We start from the raw sequence: 18,093 nt of genomic DNA, 5'->3' as shown, positions 1-18,093 counted from the left end.
TTTTTAGCAGTTAGATTTGGTCTCTTTCATTTCTATTATGAAAGTTTAAAAATTTTCCTGTTGCCCATAGACATCTAAGGTCTGTCATATATTTATTAAATCACAAAACAGCTGTTTTAATTTCTGGTAGCTTCCAGAAAGTGAATGCATTCCATATTTCAATTTAAGTTTCTCTTAGTCAGAACATCATTAAACTTTGTAATCCATCTGAAATTATTGCCTAACAATATAAAACAGCTGCTAATCCTGACCTTTGAGGATTATTCTATTATCTAGGAGTCTTCCTAGAAGCATAATTGAGGTAGGGTTTTGCTTTCACCCTGCACTGATTCCCCTTCCTCCTTCTCTCATAGAACATGTATTTCCCTTAGAGAACCACCCATGTCCCCAGTCTCAGTCCCATTTTGGTTGGTTGACTCCACCCAGGGTCCAAGGATAGGGATATGCCTTAGGCCTGGCCAACCAGAGTGTAGAATTCCTCTGGCCATAGTGAATGATCCAGGAGCAGATAGGTGGCCCAAGTTTACCCAATAAATCTAGATTCCAGGACATTTTTTTTCCCAGCTGATGGTTTTCCAGCAGGACCACCAACAGGATAGAAGTATAAGCTGGAGCTGCAGGAGGCTCTCAACACCACCGGGGAGAATGTACATGGAAACGGCGGCAGCAGAGAGGAAACAGAAGCAGGAGGACAAACCACGGAAGCCTCGTTGGAGCCTGTGGATTCTGGTCCATAGCCTTGTGCTTCAGTTACATGCACAAAAACCAACATCCATCTCTTTCTTATTTAGGCCTTTTAAATTAGGCATGTTTTCACTTACAACAGTCCTGACTAGCATAGGAGTGCAACGCCGCACACTTGGTCCTTCATTCCACTCATGTAATGAAGATAATAATGTTATCTGAAAACTGCATATCAAGAAACCACCATCTAACATACCTTATCTGTTTGAATCAGCAACATTTTGTAACTAGGAGAAAACATCAAATGTTCCACAGGCTCTTCAATCTCAAGAAAATCCTCTATTTTGTAATTTAAATCTTTAATAATATATGAATATATAAAACCATCCTAGAGAGCAAAAACAATGAGATACATGCAGGAAATCCATCTCAGTCAATGCATAATATACTTTTCTCATCAGACAAGCTAAGGCTTATAGGTTACCATCTACATGTATTTGGAATCATCACCTATGTCTTGGTAATGTAGAATGCAATCTTATCATCTTTATGTAGGCAATTTTTAACCAAATTCCCTGGTCAATTTTCATTTTTATCTATACTGTGGCACATTATTCAATTATATTTGAGCTTCTCTAGTATCTATCTTCCACCATTTTTTTTTTTTTGACAGGCAGAGTGGACAGTGATATCTTCCACCAAATTCTTCACTATACAGAAAGTAAAGCAAATGAGGCAGAGTTCATATGATGTGTCTGCTTAGTTCAAAAGACACTAGCCCTAAATGTATGTTCTTTAATTATGATTACAGTCACTTCTTATCTGCCTAAATTACCCAAGATCAGAAGTGTGTCTTTTATTTCATGTATCCTCTTTTAGTTCCTCACACAATACTAGAACATGGAAGGTATCAATTAAGAACAAGTTGGTTGTACATAAGGTTAGGTTAATGTAACTATTTTCAAGAGCAATGAGTTATTTTTACAACAATGAGGAGGTTCTTGGCAAATTTATTTATCATTTTCTAGATCAGACCCCATTTTAACTAAAAGTTGGCATCTGTGAGTTAGCTGGAGTCTGACGATTGGGAACTGGTGGTGGTGAGGGGACATGCAAGGTGCTTTCCCAAGCTCATCATCATTGTCCATTCCTCAACAGGGAAAATGCTGCAACCACTCCTTCAGGGTTAAAGCTAACATGAGGGTGGCCTTGAAGAGGATAAGAATCACAAAAGGCCACAAAAGCACTCAATGTAGGAGGGAGGAGAGGGTATTTCACTGCAAAGTTGCAGGAAGGGGGCTGTGAACTGAGTGCAGTATCTGACCTCCATATAGATTTTCTTGGGTGGAACCATCTTTCTCATCCTGATACTATTGCCTAGCCACCCTCCAGGTCCTGGAGATGTGATCTATGGCACTGGAACAGATAAATCTGACAGTGGACTCAGGGTAGCTATCACTAGACCTGAAATTTTAGTATTGATCAATTCTAAACCTTGCCATTGATTACAGTGATCACGACAGCATGGAAAGGCAAACACATGCTCTGACCCTTTTCATGCTTACTGAGATCTTATGTTCTGAGAAAGGACAACAAAGCCTTTGGAAATGAAGCCTTTGGGTCCAAACCTAGCTCCTCTACTTACTCACTAGTGAAGTTTGTAAGACTTGGTTCCTTCATCTGTAGAAGAAGGATGTCAACAGTTTCTACATGGTAAGGTTGGTAAGGTGAAGAACAATAAGGCAGTAACATTTAGCCTGGTGCCTCGTACAAAGTAAGCACCAAGGAAACACAAGCTATGACTACTAATTCCAATGTAAGTATTAGCAATGATAATGTGACACATAACAGCTAACTGGGCACATGTGAGAGTTTAAACTGAAGCTGAGACAAAAGTCTCCAGATTTACCTTTGACAACCTAATACATTAAGTGCAAAAATAAGCATGGAATTGAGTTACAGATATTATGTGTTTTTTTTTTAAATCAGGAGAGGGCAATAGATTATAAATTTCATTTTTGTTTATTTGCAATAAGATGGGCACACTGCAGTTCATTGTACTGTTCCTTCTGCTTTTGCATTTATTTTCTACGCTCATAATAAAACATTTTATAATAGCATCTAAAGAGGAAGCCATTTTAATTTATAATCTGGCAGAAACTGACATCCCAAAATATAGCTCATAATATTAAATGACAGCAAATGGAAACTGTGTTTTTTCCTTGAAAGTAATTAATTTTGAAGAAAAAAAAATACATTACAATTCCAGAAGCAAACACGCCCTCCTTCTGATATACCATGGTGACTGGACTGATAAGATTTCTCCTGTCTTTTGGAAAAGAAAAACAAAGTAAAGCCAGTGACACATCATTAAAAGTGCAATGTAACTGTGAGTAATAATAAAAGTTGCCTAGTCATGCTGACTAGTGGAAATCACACAAGTTGTTCTTAAGTTCTGTGTCATCTATGTAACTAACAATGTGGAAATATTTAATATGTAATAAATATATTTTGAATTTTAGCAAAGCATTATGAGGGGTTTTAAGAGGCCGGGGAAAAAACAACATAGCAGTACTGTTATAATTAAGTTGTATACTTAAGATCTGTTCATTTGATGTATGTAAATTGATACATCAGCATATGAAACACAGTCCAAACAATAAATGTTCTTACAGAACATTTGTTGTTAAAAAATATTGGCCTTTGGGAAAAAATAAGAAAAATCTACTACCTGTTTATATGGAGAAACCACAAAAACTACAAGGTGAAAGGAAGGCTGAGGCGGCCCCGCCTGTCCACCTGTGCACCGCACACCCCGGCTGCATTCGCCTTTCCTTCCCTCAGAGACGTTCACCTCCCAGCAGTCCTCTCCTCTCCTCCAACTGCCTCTAGAGCGCAGGTTCTTTTGAATCTTTGGTCCAGATGCTTGCTGCTCTCAGCCACTCACTTCTTGAACTTCCCTGTCCTGAGTTGCAGCTAAATTATCCCAACTATGTGCAATTCTAATCAGAGTAGATTTCTGCTCAGGAGTTTTGAGGTCTGCCCACTCATGTCTTAGCAGGACATGAAAGGTAAGGATACCCTTTCATTTCCCACTACTTCTCTGTGACAAACAATGCTCCAAACTAGACCACTTCTTGTTTCTTGTCCTTCCTCATGTCTTCTTATCTATGCAGATACCACTAGCAGAAATTCCATCTACCAACATCTTTGCCTGTGAACCTCTCCTTCTAGGGTCAATTCCAATACAACCTTCCAAATGACTTTACCTGAATGTTTCCCTCACCTGAATCCCCATAGCATCTCTTGAAGCAGAGTCCCTCTTAATAAAATCATCTTAATCTTCCTGGCTATAATGATTTGTCTCTTTGGCTTATCCTCCTCAATAAAACCTAAGCCCCCTGAGGATTGAAATTATGAAACTACATATTTGTCATCTCTGTAACTTCTAAGGCATCTCACTTTGCCTTCCACATTATAGAAGGCTGACAAATGTATATTGAAAGCATCTATAATATACCATGAAAATCATAAGAATTAGTAGGTAGGAAGAAAATAGTGGATAACACAAGACTATATATGATTAACTTTAAAATTGTATAAAATATCTTATACATAAAATAGGAATTTGGAAAGGAGAATCATTGTGTTATGGCTCATTCAACAAACACATACAGGTGCCAGTTTACTCTGGAGGGTTACCTGGAATCAGACTTTGGGTCCAAAGAACAAGCAATTCCTGACTCCAAAGAGTTCATGACCAGTGGGAAAGGTCTATGCAACATGGGCCACCTTAACAGTACAAACTGAGAAAAGAGTGATTCCCAAGAAATCCCAGATAGGGACACTGAATTTTGCCTGAAGTTTGGGGATTGGGAAGGTTCCACAAAGGAGAATAAGTTCACTAAGTACAAAAGGAAGTTCTAGAAGGGCATCCCAGGCAAAGGAAACTCAACGTTACAGCTGGCAGAATTTGGAGAGAGCACAGCAATGCTAAGAAATTGTAAAAGGCTCAAGTAGGATGAGGAGAAGCTGGCAATACAGGCCAGAATAAAGTTACTTGAGAGCATTCCAGATACTTGACTGGAAGGCAGAGCAAGCTAGGAAGGTCATTTAGGCAAAGGATAGAGTTGGGTAGGAAAGTTCAACCCAATGACCTCAGATTTATCAGTGAATGGGAGAGGGAGTAGATGAGGGGTTTTTCAGTTGAGGAAAACTTGCTCGAGGGGATGGAACTTGAACTGGGCACTTCAAGATTCAGAGTTGAATAGTGTCAAGGAGATAAGGTAGAGGGCATGTTTGTGAAATGATGAGAAGAAAGGACTGGCCAGATCAGAAACTCATTCTGGGGAGTAGAGGGAAATAATGCTAATGGTGCAGTAGGATCAGATTATGGAGGCTTGAAATCAAGGCAGCACCATCCTTGAGCTGCAGGTTGAAAATGGACTCCAGAAAGAGCTATTTGGTAGGGAAACACTGCCTGGTTTGTGAAAGATGTAGATTATGGCCAATACAGTCACTCTGAAGGTTGTTACAAAAATCAAGGGTGAAATAATAAGAGCAGCTGGAATGGAGAGTGCATTGGAGAGGTTCAGGGAGCTTGCCGTGGTGAGGTTCCTTCCTCGAAAGCTCTACACCTAGCCCTCAGTGGGTGGACTTTGGCTCCCGTGACCCAGGCACAATCCTGGTTACAGGTGATGGGACCAAGAAGAGACACACTAGATGGGGGGAGGGGAAGCACATTCTCTTAGAAATTCTAACCAAGCACAGAGATGTCTTTTTCAAGATGGCAGTTGGACCTAAAAGAGATGGTCTTCACAGAGAATGAGGTTGAGAGGAGTGGGGTGCAGAAAAGGTTATGATTGGCTAACTAAGAACATATATATATAGTATAATATTTGTCCAGGAAAGGATATGCAGGATAGTAGCTAAGAACTTGAACTAAAGTCTTATTGCTTGGGTTCAGATGTCAGTTGCACAGCTTATAGGAATTTGGGCATGTTCTTAATCTCATCTGTATGATGGAAATAACGATGTGCTACTTTAGAATGTGGTATTAGGAATTATATGAAATAGGCAAATAAAGTGATAGCAGAATACCAAGAACATAGTAACACTTGAAAACATTAGCTAGTTGTTAAGAACTATCCACAGGACTTAATAACTAACTAGAGGGTTAAGCAAGGAAGAATCTAAGATGTCTCCAAGAAAGGGGAAAACAGCACAAAACGTCCATCTTCAAGTGTTTGCAAAATCTACACCCAGGGCTATGCTTCTGAATATGAAGCAGAGCAGTTGCTCACCAATTGACTCTTCCTCTTCCATCTTATTAAGCACAGTCACCTTCAAGGTGTCTCCATTAATCATTAAAAGATGACCCTCTTCACAGCCAACATATAGGTCACTTGTGGGAGTCCAGCAGTGAACAGTTGGGTGAAGCATAGGATACAGATCGTCTTTTGGCTGAAGGAAAAGAATAAAGGTTTCATGTTAAGAAAACATGCATGACTATGAGACAAGAGAAATGTCATCAGAGCAGCTGCCCCAAAAAGAAGCTGACGTATACAGACAGCCTCAATTCACTGCTCTTGGCATTTGCCGTGAGCTAATTGAATTTTTTCCTTGTTCCATTTCTCTCTTTCCATTTCAATTCACTTAGAACAGTTTTCCTGCCAACACCTTCAAAACCCTTCAAAATTCTATAATCACAGATTATCATGGAAGTTTTGAGTAACAACTTCTAAACTGCTCCTTAGTGGACTTGTGTGTGTGTGTGTGTGTGTGTGTGTGTGCCTTGAGTTTGAGGAAGTCATTGCTCAGCTGGAGACACACTTTCACAGCAGTCCTCTCCCTGGCTCTGCTTGGTACTGCAGAGGTGGGCCTGACGTTCCAGGCAAGTGAGATGCAGACTCTGCTTGATTCTGGCGGCTATTCTAATGTGGTACACATGGCATCCTAAATGACTTTGATTCCATGGGAAGAAAAATGCACAAATTCTATGATATGTACCTAAAAGAAATATTTGACTTAGGGAACAAAAAATAATATGGGCCAATGAACAAAATCATTTTTTCTCTGTAAAGGATCAGATAGTGAATGGGTGTTATGGACCATTTAGGTCTTTGTTTCATATCCCCCAACACACCTTTTTTAATCTTTAAAAAATCTAGATGCTGAAATTCATATGGAGACACAGGAGCCCTCGAATAGACAAAGCAATCTTGTACAACAAAAACAAAGCCAGAAGCATCACAATACCAGATTTCAGGACATACTACAGGGCAGTTGTAATCAAAACAGCATGGTAATGGTACAGAAACAGATGGATAGACCAATGGAACAGAAGAGAAACACCAGAAATCAATCCAAACATCTACAGCCAACTTATAGTTGATCAAGGATCTAAAACCAATCCCTGGAGCAAGGACAGTCTATTCAATAAATGGTGCTGGGAAAACTGGATTTCCACATGCAGAAGCATGAAGCAAGACCCCTACCTTACACCTGACACAAAAATCCACTCAACATGGATTAAAGACCTAAATCTATGACCCGACACCGTCAAATTATTAGAGAACATAGGAGAAACCCTGCAATATATTGGCACTGGCAAAGACTTCCTAGAAAAGACCCTGGAGGCACAGGCAGTCAAAGCCAAAATTAACTATTGGGATTGCATCAAATTGAGAAGTTTCTGTACTGCAAAAGAAACAGTCAGGAGAGTGAAGAGGCAACAGACAGAATGGGAAAAAATATCTGCAAACTATGCAACAGATAAAGGATTAATAACCAGAATCTACAAAGAGATCAAGAAACTCCACAACAACAAAACAAACAACCCACTTAAGAGATGGGCCAAGGACCTCAATAGACATTTTTCAAAAGAGGAAATCCAAATGGCCAACAGGCACATTAAAAAATGTTCAGGGTCACTAGCAATCAGGGAAATGCAAATCAAAACCACAATGAGGTTCCACCTCACCCCGGTGAGAATGGCTTACATTCAGAAACCTACCAACAACAGATGCTGGCGAGGATGTGGGGAAAAAGGGACACTAACCCATTGTTGGTGGGAATGCAAACGGGTAAAGCCACTATGGAAGTCTGTCTGAAGATTCCTCAGAAACCTGAATATAATCCTACCATTCAACCCAGCCATCCCACTCCTTGGAATTTACCCAAAGGAAATTAAATTGGCAAACAAAAAAGCTGTCTCCACCTTAATGTTTATTGCAGCTCAATTCACAATAGCTAAGACCTGGAATCAACCCAGATGCCCATCAACAGTAGACTGGATAAAGAAATTATGGGAAATGTACTCTATAGAATACTATACAGCAGTAAAAAACAATGAAATCCGGTCATTTGCAACAAGATGGAGGAATCTGGAACACATCATGCTGAGTGAAATAAGCCAGTCCAAAGGGACAAATACCATATGTTATCCCTGATCGGCGACAACTAACTGAATACCAAAAAGGAAACCTGTTGAAGTGAAATGAACACTATGAGAAACAGCGACTTGATCATCCCTTGTCCTGTCGATGAACAACTTAATACGTTATCCCTCTTAGTATTTTTTTGTTTGTTCTAATTAATACTATTGGTTGAATTCTGTAATCAATACCCAGTTATTCTTAAGTGTTGAAACTTAACCGAAAAGTGATCCCTGTTAAATATAAGAGTGGGAATAAGAGAGGGAGAGAGGGAGGAGATGTACAGTTTGGGACATGCTCAGTTGGACTTGCCCCAAACAGCAGAGTTAGAAACGTGCCAGGGGATTCCAATTCAATCAAGGTGGCATGTACCAATGCCATCTCACTAGTCAAAGTGATCAGTTTCAGTTCACAATTGATCATAATGATAGGACTAAGAGTCAAAGGTATCACATAAACAAGACTAGTGTCTGCTAATACTAACTGAAAGAATTAAAAAGGAGAGAACGATCCAACATGGGAAGTGGGATACACAGCATACTCATAGAATGGCAGATGTCCTAAATAGCACTGTGGCCTCATAATCAGCCCTTAAGGCATTCAGATCTGGCTGACGGGCCTATGAGAATATATTAGGCATGGAAAGCCAAGACACTCTGGGGAAAAAAAAAACCTAAATGAAAGATCTCTGCGAGTGTGATCCCAACAGAAAGAATGGGCCATCAAAGAAAGAGGTACCTTTCTCTGAAGGGAGGAGAGAACTTCCACTTTGACTATGAACTTGTCTAAATACGATTGGAATTGTCGAACTCAAAAGCCTCCATAGCCCTGGCAACTCATGACAAGAGCCTAGGGTGATTACTGATGCCATAAACAAGAGTGTCAATTTGTTAAGTCAACAACAGGAGTCACTGTGCACTTACTCCCCATGTAGGATCTCTGTCCTTAATGTGTTATACAATGTAAATTAATGGTATAACTAGTACTCAAACAGTACTTTACACTTTGTGTTTCTGTGTGGGTGTAAACTGTTGAAATCTTTACTTAATATATACTAAATTGATCTTCCGTATATAAAGAGAATTGAAAATGAATCTTGATGTGAATGGAATGGGAGAGGCAGCAAGAACTGGGAGGGTTGTGGGTGGGAGGGAGGTTATGGTGGGGGGAAGCCACTGTAATCTATAAGCTATACTTTGGAAATTTATATTTATTAAATAAAAGTTTTTAAAAAAATCACAATACAGCACTTTCTCTCTTTGTGAACCAGCCACACATACCAGTTTATTTTTATAAGTACTTTTATGTATTGTGGGTTCTGCATCCATGATTTAACTAATTGTGGATTGAAAACATCATATATTTAAAAATTTTATCTGTACTGTACTCATGCAGAGTTGTTTTCTCATCATTATTCCCTTAACAATATAAAAACTATTTGTATATCATTTACATTGTATTAGGTATTATAAGTATTCTAGAGATGATTAAATATATTTGGAGGATGTGCATAGATTATGTGGAAATACAATGTTATTTTATTTAAGGGATTTGAGCATCTGGAATTTTGGGCATCTGAAGGTGGTCCTGGAATGAATTCCCCACAGAAGTTAAGAGACAACTATGTATCTGTTTTGAGAATATAACGTTTAATACTATCTGAGCTTTTGTTATATTACACGACTTAGAATTGCACTTGTTCTAACATAACAGCCTTGCTTTAATTAGGTATCCTTATACCTAGAGATACAGAAAATACTTTTAATAAGCAGTTGGCCAAATTAACAGAATTGTTATATTTCTTAAGAGCTGCATGCTGACTTCACTCTTTCACTCTGCTATTAATTCATCTAACAGTTACTGGACACTCACAACATTCCAGGTGATATTCTAAGCCCAAGGAGGTAGCAGTGAAGAAAACAGAACCCAAAAATCCCTGTACTCACAGAGTTTACATTCTGGGGAAAGGAAACAGAGTAAAAATTGGCTGAGAAGTTTTTCATTGGTACCTGGGTCATAAGAAATGATATTTAGGGCTGGTGTTGTGGTGTAGTGGGTAAAGACACTGCCTGCAATGCCAGCATCCTCTATGGGTGCCAGTTCAAGTCCTGGCTGCTCCACTTCTGATCTGGCTCTGTCAATGTGCAGCATGTACAGTAGAAAATGGCCCAAGTATTTGGGCCCCTGCACCCATGTGGGAGACGCAGATGAAGCTCTTGGCTCCTGTGTCAGCCTGTCTCAGCACTGACTGTTGCAAACATTAGGGGCGTGAACCAGCAGATGGAAAATCTCTCTCTGTCCTTCTCTCTCTCTGTAACTATGCCTTTCAAATAAAAGAAAAATTAAAAAAAGAAAACTGCCTTATTGCCCTTGCTGTGCTTGTTGCCTTTGTTGCCCCGTGCCTTCGTGGTGTGTGGCCTTCTGGCACCCACTCTCTGCCTTCCTGCCTGCACGCTAGTTCCACGTGGCTTGCTCCTGGCCTGCTTTTTGCTTGGTATGGAAACAACTTAGCCTCTAGACTTTTCTTTCTTCCCTAAATAAAGCATTCACTCTTCTGCGCATTTCTTTTTTTTTCTTTTCCTTTTTTTTTTTTTTTTTTTTTTTTTTTTTTGACAGGCAGAGTGGACAGTGAGAGAGAGATAGAAAGGTCTTCCTTTGCCTTTGGTTCACCCTCCAATGGCCGCCACAGCCGGCGCACTGCGGCCAGCGCACCACGCTGATCTGAAGGCAGGAGCCAGGTGCTTCTCCTGGTCTCCCATGGGGTGCAGGGCCCAAGCACCTGGGCCATCCTCCACTGCACTCCCTGGCCACAGCAGAGAGCTGGCCTGGAAGAGGGGCAACCGGGACAGAATCTGGCGCCCCGACCGGGACTAGAACCCGGTGTGCCAGCGCTGCAAGGTGGAGGATTAGCCTATTGAGGTGTGGCACTGGCCTCGTCTGCGCACTTCTTTCACTGAATAAAATTCTTAAAAACTTAACAAAATAAATAAATAAATAAAATTTTAAAAATAATGCTTCAAGGAAGGAATGGAATCAATAAGTTTGAAATCTATTTTTCATTGTGCTTTCACTGGTTATACATATGTTAATTAATGTCCCAACCATTTTCCTCACTTATTTTGCTATAAAATGAAAAGTAAACTACTGGGGAAATTAATTTCTAACTTAACTGCAAAGACTACGGCTATATTAATATTCTCTATATGATCTGGAGATGTCAAATGGTAACATTATATTTCTACTTTCAGAGAAAGGTTAAAAGGCAGAGTGCAAAAGTTCAAGGAAATAAAGATGTTGATCTATTTTGAGCACTTCAGTCTTTTTAAAAAATTTTACTTAAGGTATACAAGTTTCATATATCTTTTTTTTCACTGCTACCCCAGGCCAATGGCAGGGAACTGGATCAGAAGCAGAACAGCCAGGACTCAAACCAGTACCCATATGGGATGGCAGTGCCACAGGTGGAGGCTTAACCTACTACACCACAGCAGTGGCCCATACACTTCAGCCTTTAAAGGAGGCATTTCATTGCATTTTCCAAATAACAAGGACAAGGGCCTGAATTTTTACATGTTTTATGTAAGATTCATTATACTGGTACAAAATATGGAAGATGAGGGCTCCTGAAGAAATTCACAACAGGATAAAAAAATTGAGATAGTTGATGTTTGGGGACTCTAGGCAATAAACACTGAATATAGAAAAAAGTCTTTCAGGTTGCAAATCATGATGGCTGACCCGTTTGTTTTTATTTTTTGCTGTCCTACTGTGGCTGTGTGTGTCTGTATTTCCAAGGCTGAGACACTGTGTTATAAAAGGAATTAGTCCTTTTTCATAATTTAAAAAAGCAACTCTGCCATTCACTAGAAGAAACACCAAGGACATACTACCTTTTTCCCTTACTTGCCACCTATTTTTTTAAATCTTATTTATTTTATCTGAAAGGCAGACAGAGAAAACAGAGACCTCCCAATCACTGGTATACTCTCCACATGCCTACAACATTTAGGGCTCCACCAGGCTGAAATCAGGCACTAGGAGCACAATCCAGGTCTAGTGGGGTGACGCTGCTGCTTCCTCTGGTCTGCATTAGCAGGAAGGTGGAACTGGGAGCAGAGCTGGGACTCAAACCCAGGTACCTGATACGGGATGCAGGCATCCCAAACGGCATCTCAAGGGCTAGGCTAATCACCTGTCCCTTCACAGAGATTTTTCTTAACAAACAAAAGAAGCCTCACATTGAGTTGTTTTTAATATTCACGGCTTAATTCTCTGCAATGGTCAAAACCATTTGGGGGATATCCACCTCCTTTATTCTCTAAAGTTCAACAGTTGTTAGCATAACACAGGTTCCAGAGGCTCAGAAGACTCATGCTCCTGTTATCCCAGAGGCCTTGCAAATGCTACTCTAAGTTCCCTGCCTCTCTCTTCAATGTCCCCCTCATTTATCAAGGTCCAGCTATGCAGTTCTTTCTCAGTTCTCAAATGTACTGAGTTCTCTTCTCCCTCCAGAGCCTTTGCTCATGCAGTTGCCCCCACCCAAAACACTCTTTCCCTCCTGGTCATGCCTCCTGGTCCTTCAAGTCTCAGCTTCAGAGCCTTCCTGGACTAGCAAATGTTACGCATGTTAGTCCTCTCCCTGCTGCCCCTACTTGTTCTGGTAAAATAACCATAGTATTTTGCAAAGATATAATGCATCTCTCTACTTTTGTTGTTGTTCTACCTCCCTAACAAGAACACAAACTCTAAGGAGATTGTGCCTGGCTGGTCATCACCTGATTCCCCACTGCCTAAAGTGGTGCCTACTGTACTGAAGGACCTTGGTAAGTATCTATTGAGTGAACGAATGGCAAACCCTCCCTTTTGGAAACTTTCTTCCACTGTTTGCTCTGATCTCGTGCCTCTCCCCTAGATTTTCTCCTGCTTCCAGCGTTTTGTCTCCTCAGACTCTTCCTTCTCCTCCTGCCTTTTGGCTGTCAGCTTCCTCCCTGGCCCCTTCTCTTCTTTACACCCTCCCATAACCTCGTGCATCACCCCCTCTGCTGCTCCCACTGTGCTCTGTGAGAACGCTGCCGACACCTGTGTCTCTAGCTCTCTCCTCCCTCACACGAGGTCTGCTTTGCCAGCTTCCACCCAGCATCTCTGCCTGGATACCTTCCCAGCACCTCAAATTCAGTGTGTCCAGAACTGAAATCATAGCTGGGCTCCATTTCTGTTAGTAGTGGTGCCACCCTTTCCCCAGTCATCCAGAGCCAGAATGCCAGTCTCTGGCCCTTGCAGTTCCTATGACTAATCTGTAATACAGCCCAGGATGGTATCCTCTCTCCTGCACGGCTCATGGGATGGTTGTGACAATCAAATGAGAACACTTATCCTAGACCTCAGCTGGCAGGCCAGCAGCAAGAGGTACCAGGTCGTTACCCTGAAAGTTTCCGCCTCTTCATTGACTAGCCCAGCAAGGGCCGACAGGGGCAGCACTGGTCCATAGATGGGATCCTTGGGCATCGAGGTGGGGAAAATTACACTTGTTTCATCAAAAAACGAACCATCTTCTAGAGGTAGTTTTACTGACCTGTCAGGGGTAAAAAGAGACAACAGAAAAATCAGATTGACAGAAACATCCCTGATGCAACCACTGTGCATTGGTGGTGAGTGAGGTGGGGAGGACATATAACTTCTAAACACAGAAATGAAGATAAAGGCGAAGTGGTCAATTTTAAAATATATAATATGCCATAAAAAGACAAGTTATGCAAAGTTATAAACTGAGTAACAGGGATCATCAGAAGTTTTCAAAGTTAGTATCCAAAGCATGAATCACACATTTGAATGCTGATGGGGGCCAGGCAGGTGATGTGTGGTTGTTGGGGACCCTGGCAAATGGAAAGGTGTTTACCCCCTCATAAATGTGGCAGGTGCCACTCAGTCCCAGCCCAAAGGGCTGTTGACTTGAGAATTTCAGTTCCAAAATTTCAAGAGAACACTATTATCTAAATATATATGAGAAATTTTTCAAATTTTAAAAGTTGGCAACTAGTTCAAATAAAACATGTTGTAGGCTGAAAACATATATGTGTGCTATTTTCAGCTACCTTTGCAACCTCTGATACTAAGTATTCATTTTTATATTTTTCATATATGTACTTTTAATCCATAACATAGATAATAAAGAGGAATCTGGAGAATTCATGGTCTTGAGTTTTATTTTATTTTATTTATTTTTTTTTTTGACAGGCCACAACGGCCGGAGCTGCGCCAATCTGAAGCCAGGAGCCAGGAGTTTCTTCCTGGTCTCCCACGTGGGTGCATGGGCCCAAGGACTTGGGCCATCCTCTACTGCTATCCCAGGCCATAGCAGACAGCTGGATGGGAAGAAGAGCAGCTGGAGTAGAACCAGTGCCCATATGGGATGCTGGCGCTTCAGGCCAGGGTTTAACCCACTGCACCACAGCACTGGCCCCTGTTGAGGATTTTTGTTTCTGTGTTCATCAGGGAAATTGTTCTGTAGTTCTCTTTCTCTGTTGTATCTTTTTCAGGTTTAGGAATTAAGGTAATGATGATTTCACAGAATGAGTTTAGGAGAATTCCTTTTATTTCAATTGTTTTGAATAGCTTGAGAAGAATTGTAGTTAGTTTTTCTTTAAATGTCTTGTAGAATTCAGCAATGGAGCTATCTGGTCCTGGGCTTTTCTTTGCTGGGAGGGTCTTTATTATTGATTCAATTTCCATCTTGGCTATTGGTCTGTTTAGATTTTCTGTGTTCTCAGGGCTCAATTAAGGTAGGTTGTATGTGTTTGGGAATCTATCCATTTTTTCTAGGTTTCCCTTTTTTCTGGAACACAGCTCTTTGTAGTAATTTCTGATGATTCTTTTTATTTCTGGGCTGTCTGTTGTTACATTTTCCTTTTCACCTCTAATTTTATTTATTTGGGTCTTCTCTCTCTTAAATTGGTTAGTTGGGCCAATGGTGTGTCAATTTTATTTAAAAAAAAACAACAACAACAACAACAAGTTTTTGGCTCCCTGATCTTTTGTAATTTTTTTTGTTTCAATTTTGTTGATTTCTTCTTTAATTTTAATTATTTCTTTTCTCCTACGGAGTTTTTGGTTTGGTTTGCTGTTGTTTTTCTAGGTCCTTGAGATGCACTGATAGCTCATTTACTTGGTGTCTTTCCAGTTTCTTGATGTAGGCAGCAATTGCTATAAAATTCTTCTTAACACTGCTTTTGCTGTATCCCATAAGTTTTGATATTTTATATTGTTGTCTTCATTTGTTTCCAGAAATATTTTGATTTCTCTTTTGATTTCTTCAATGACCCACTGTTCATTCATTCAGGAGCATATTGTTCAATCTCCACATGTTTACATATGTTTCAGAGATTCTTGAGTTGTTGATTTCCAGCTTCATTCCATTGTGATCAGAAAAGATGCATGGTATGATTTTGATTTTTTTGAATTTGCTGAAACTTGTTTTATGGCCTAGCATGTGGTCTATCCTAGAAAATGCTCCAAGCACTGATGAGAAGAATGTATATTCTGCATCTGCAGGGTGAAAAGTTCTGTAGATATCTGTTAGGGCCATTTGGTCTATAGTGCAGATGAACTCTTTTGTTTCCTTGCTGATTTTCTGATGGTTTTTCAATTGCTGAAAGTGGAGTACTGTAGTCCCCCATTACTATTGTATTGGAATCTATGTCTCCCTTTAGATAGATTAACATTTCTTTTAAATAGCCCAGTGACCTGTAATTAAGTGCATGTACTTTTACAATAGTCACATCTTCTTGTTAAATTGATCCTTTAATCATTACATAGTGCCCTTCTGTGTCTCTCTGAACAGTTTTTGTGTTAAAGTCTATTTTGTCTGATATTAGGTTGGCGACATCAGCTCTTTTTTGGTTTCTGCTGGCACAGAATATCTTTTTCCATCCTTTCACTTTTAGTCTGCATGTAACGGTGTTGGTGAGATGTGTTTCTGGAAGGCAGCAAATAGATGGGTTTTGTTTTTTAATTCATTCAGCCAGTCTGTATCTTTTAATTGGAGAGTTGAGATTATTTGCGTTTAAGGTGACTATTGATAAGCAATGACTTGGCTCTGCCATTTTCCCATAAATGTTCCTTTTATTACTTTAGATTTCCTTTGTACTTTTCCTGGGAAATTTTCTGCCTTCACTTTCTTTTGTAGTGATGACCATGTTTCTGTGTTTCTGTGTGTAGCATATTCTCAAGCATCTTTTGTAAGGCAGGATGAGTGGTGACAAATTCTTTCAATTTCTTTTTGTTATGGAAGGTCTTTTATTTCACCTTCATTCATAAATGAGAGCTTTGCAGCGTACAGCATTCCAGTTTGACTTTTTTTTGTCTTAAGACTTGTACTATATCTTGCCATTCTCTCTTAGCATTTATGGCTTCTGATGAGAAGCCAGCTGTGAGTCTAACTGGAGATCCTCTGAAAGTAATCTGGAATTTCTCTCATGCACATTTTAGAATCTTTTATGTTTTACTGTGGAATTTGACTACAATGTGTTGTGGTGAAGATCTTTTCTGGGCATTTCTACTAGGAGTTGTATGCACTTCCTGCATTTGGACATCCCTTTCTTTCTCCAAATTAGGGAAATTTTCTGTAATTTCACTTAAAAAAGCCTTCTACTCCATTCTCTCTTTCCACACCTTCAGGGACTCCCAATACCCTATGTTGTGTTATTTGATAGAATCCCATAAATTTCTGACATTGCTTTTAGTTTTCTAATTTCTTCTTCTTCTTCTTTTTTTTCTTTTTTTGATCTGACTGTAAAATTTCCAGAGATTTGTCTTTTAACTCAGATATTTTTTCTTCTGACTCACAGAATTTATTCTTAGGGCTTTCCACTGTATTTTATTTGTTCTATTGAATTATTCATTTCCAGTATTGCATTTTGATTTCTCTTTAAAATCTCATTTTTGTAGGAAGAATTTTCATTAACATCATGTATAGATTTCTTTAGTTCATGAATTTGCTTCTGATTACTTCTAAGTAATTCTACAATCAATTTTTTTATTCCATTTCTGGCATTTCTTCAATCTCTTCATCTTCATATTTTAGTACTGAAGTGTTGTGTTCTTTTGTGTGCATCACGTTATCTTCCTTACTCTTGTTTCTTGAATAGCTGTTTATTATAAGGCATTTGTGGTGGTCCCCCACCATGATGGCTTTTATCTTTGAATGATTCCTCTGTGGCTTAGTGGAGTGCCTGCTCTTTCAGTGAATACCCAGAGGTGTTTGCTGGGTATGGTCAGGGAACTCTGCTCAGTGCTCCAGGGTGAAGGGAGTATCCAAGATGACACCTAAGTTGGCATGGTGAATCTCCTTTTTTTTGTATCAGAGGGGAGGTTTGTTCTCCTCTGTTGGCATATTTTCACTCTCACCTTCTCTCCTCAAAGGACACCAATGCCTGGACACTAGCCCCAGGGTACGATTTTCATCCACGCTGCCACAAGAACCACACAAAGGATCTGTGCAGTCCTCAGTGTGAACTTGGATCCTGCTGCAATGAACTTCACCAGAGAATCAGGGAGCCCCGAGTATGTGGAGCCATCCACGGTGATTGGTCAAAGTCCCAGTCACACTCTGCACCCTTCCATGCAGCCACAGTGTTTTCACAGTCTTGGCACACAATGCTCCCACAGTCATAAGCACCCAGCCTCCTGTCAATTCTCCCAGCCAGACTCAGGCTTCTCTTCTTGGTTGGTTGCTGGGCACTCAGACATGAGCTGGTGCAGTTGGTACATTTTTCCAAAATGGCACCTGCCCTCTCTTGGCTAGTTACAGGATGCCAGTGCTGGGTGGTCAGAGAGAAATGTGCCCCCCTTTTTTCTCTCTAGGTTGGCAGGTACACTGTCTCCCCCACCCAGGGCTCCAAGCTGGGCCCACCACAGGCTCTTCCCACAGCTTTATCACCAGTGGCTTGAGCTGCTGCACTCTGGTCTCCTGGTGCTG

At 40.3% G+C, this 18,093-nt stretch overlaps 1 protein-coding gene across 3 annotated transcripts in view; it reads right to left on the bottom strand.

Moving 5' to 3' along the window:
* CFAP43 (cilia and flagella associated protein 43) overlaps positions 1-18,093 on the bottom strand; it is a 121,855-nt gene that overhangs the window by 72,964 nt on the left and 30,798 nt on the right. For all 3 annotated transcript variants that reach the window (XM_070057270.1, XM_002718726.5, XM_070057269.1), the window contains 4 exons: positions 13,542-13,692; positions 5,988-6,147; positions 2,946-3,013; positions 941-1,072 (listed from right to left, as the gene is read on the bottom strand). In XM_070057270.1, coding sequence (XP_069913371.1) covers positions 941-1,072; positions 2,946-3,013; positions 5,988-6,147; positions 13,542-13,692 — 511 coding nt within the window. The remainder of the gene's footprint in view (positions 1-940; positions 1,073-2,945; positions 3,014-5,987; positions 6,148-13,541; positions 13,693-18,093) is intronic.

Source organism: Oryctolagus cuniculus, chromosome 15 (genome assembly GCF_964237555.1).
Source record: "Oryctolagus cuniculus chromosome 15, mOryCun1.1, whole genome shotgun sequence".
Lineage (NCBI taxonomy): Eukaryota > Metazoa > Chordata > Mammalia > Lagomorpha > Leporidae > Oryctolagus > Oryctolagus cuniculus.
This window is presented reverse-complemented; position numbering and strand designations above follow the sequence as displayed.